General features: G+C 38.1%; 1 protein-coding gene across 1 annotated transcript in view; it reads right to left on the bottom strand.

Moving 5' to 3' along the window:
* LOC108748002 (uncharacterized F-box/LRR-repeat protein C02F5.7) overlaps nucleotides 1-500 on the bottom strand; it is a 17,755-nt gene extending 17,255 nt beyond the window's left edge. Inside the window, exon 1 of the mRNA XM_018485956.1 lies at nucleotides 452-500. Within this exon, the coding sequence (XP_018341458.1) occupies nucleotides 452-459 (8 nt within the window). The 5' untranslated portion in view covers nucleotides 460-500. The remainder of the gene's footprint in view (nucleotides 1-451) is intronic.
* Between the last annotated feature and the right edge of the window lie 326 nt (nucleotides 501-826).

Below are 826 nucleotides of genomic sequence, written 5' to 3'. Positions count from 1 at the left end.
CTAGCAATGACGAACGCATAAGCATGTTTGTCAATGCTTTATTAATTAACATATGCAAAGGGAATTTAAAACGGATCATGAAAATCATGACATCACAGTTTTTTTTTGCACTTATTATAAAATTCCCCACGACACTTGAAAGATCGAAACGTAAACTTATGAACCGAATAATAGGTTTTTTGCAAGGATCTCGTGTATATATTATTTACAAATTGTATTAAGGTCGGAAAAACGCACGTTCTCGATTCTCGATCTTTTTCCACTCTCTCGCGAGGCACAGTAACTTATCCGCCAGGTTTTCACAATCGCAGAACTATTGTCGCAGCCACCGTCACAAAGCTTCGGTAGATTTGGTAGAATAATCTTGATTTTTGATCCAATTCTGACTTTTTCGTGCATCTAGCTTATTAGTCGAGAACGGGCGTCGTTTAATAGATAAAAAGTAGCATACTCAGTCATCTCGTCGTGATGTTCGTGTAGACATCCGTCTGCGTTCTGCGAGTTGGAGGAGAAAAATTGTAACTAAAATTATCGCGTGTTTCTCGCCGCTTTCTCAAAATAGACCCACTGGAGTGCTCCGCGAGCACAAGCACCTCGTGCAAGCGAATCATTCGAGCGAGAAGAGACATCGATGTACATTTTTTATGTGCAATATCCGCCAAGAAAACAAATGTTTGTTTTACATCATGAAAATGAAAGAATGGACCGCTCGTATGCGCTTCTTCCATATAAAACATTGGTCGTAATTTTTATCAAAAGCTAATTGTAGCTTCCCCATATATCATTCACATATATGGTTACGATATCTTTAAATATGTAATCACAT

Source organism: Trachymyrmex septentrionalis, unplaced genomic scaffold (genome assembly GCF_001594115.1).
Source record: "Trachymyrmex septentrionalis isolate Tsep2-gDNA-1 unplaced genomic scaffold, Tsep1.0 scaffold108, whole genome shotgun sequence".
Lineage (NCBI taxonomy): Eukaryota > Metazoa > Arthropoda > Insecta > Hymenoptera > Formicidae > Trachymyrmex > Trachymyrmex septentrionalis.
The sequence above is the reverse complement of the archived record's forward strand: the minus strand, read 5'-3'. Positions and strand labels throughout refer to the sequence as shown.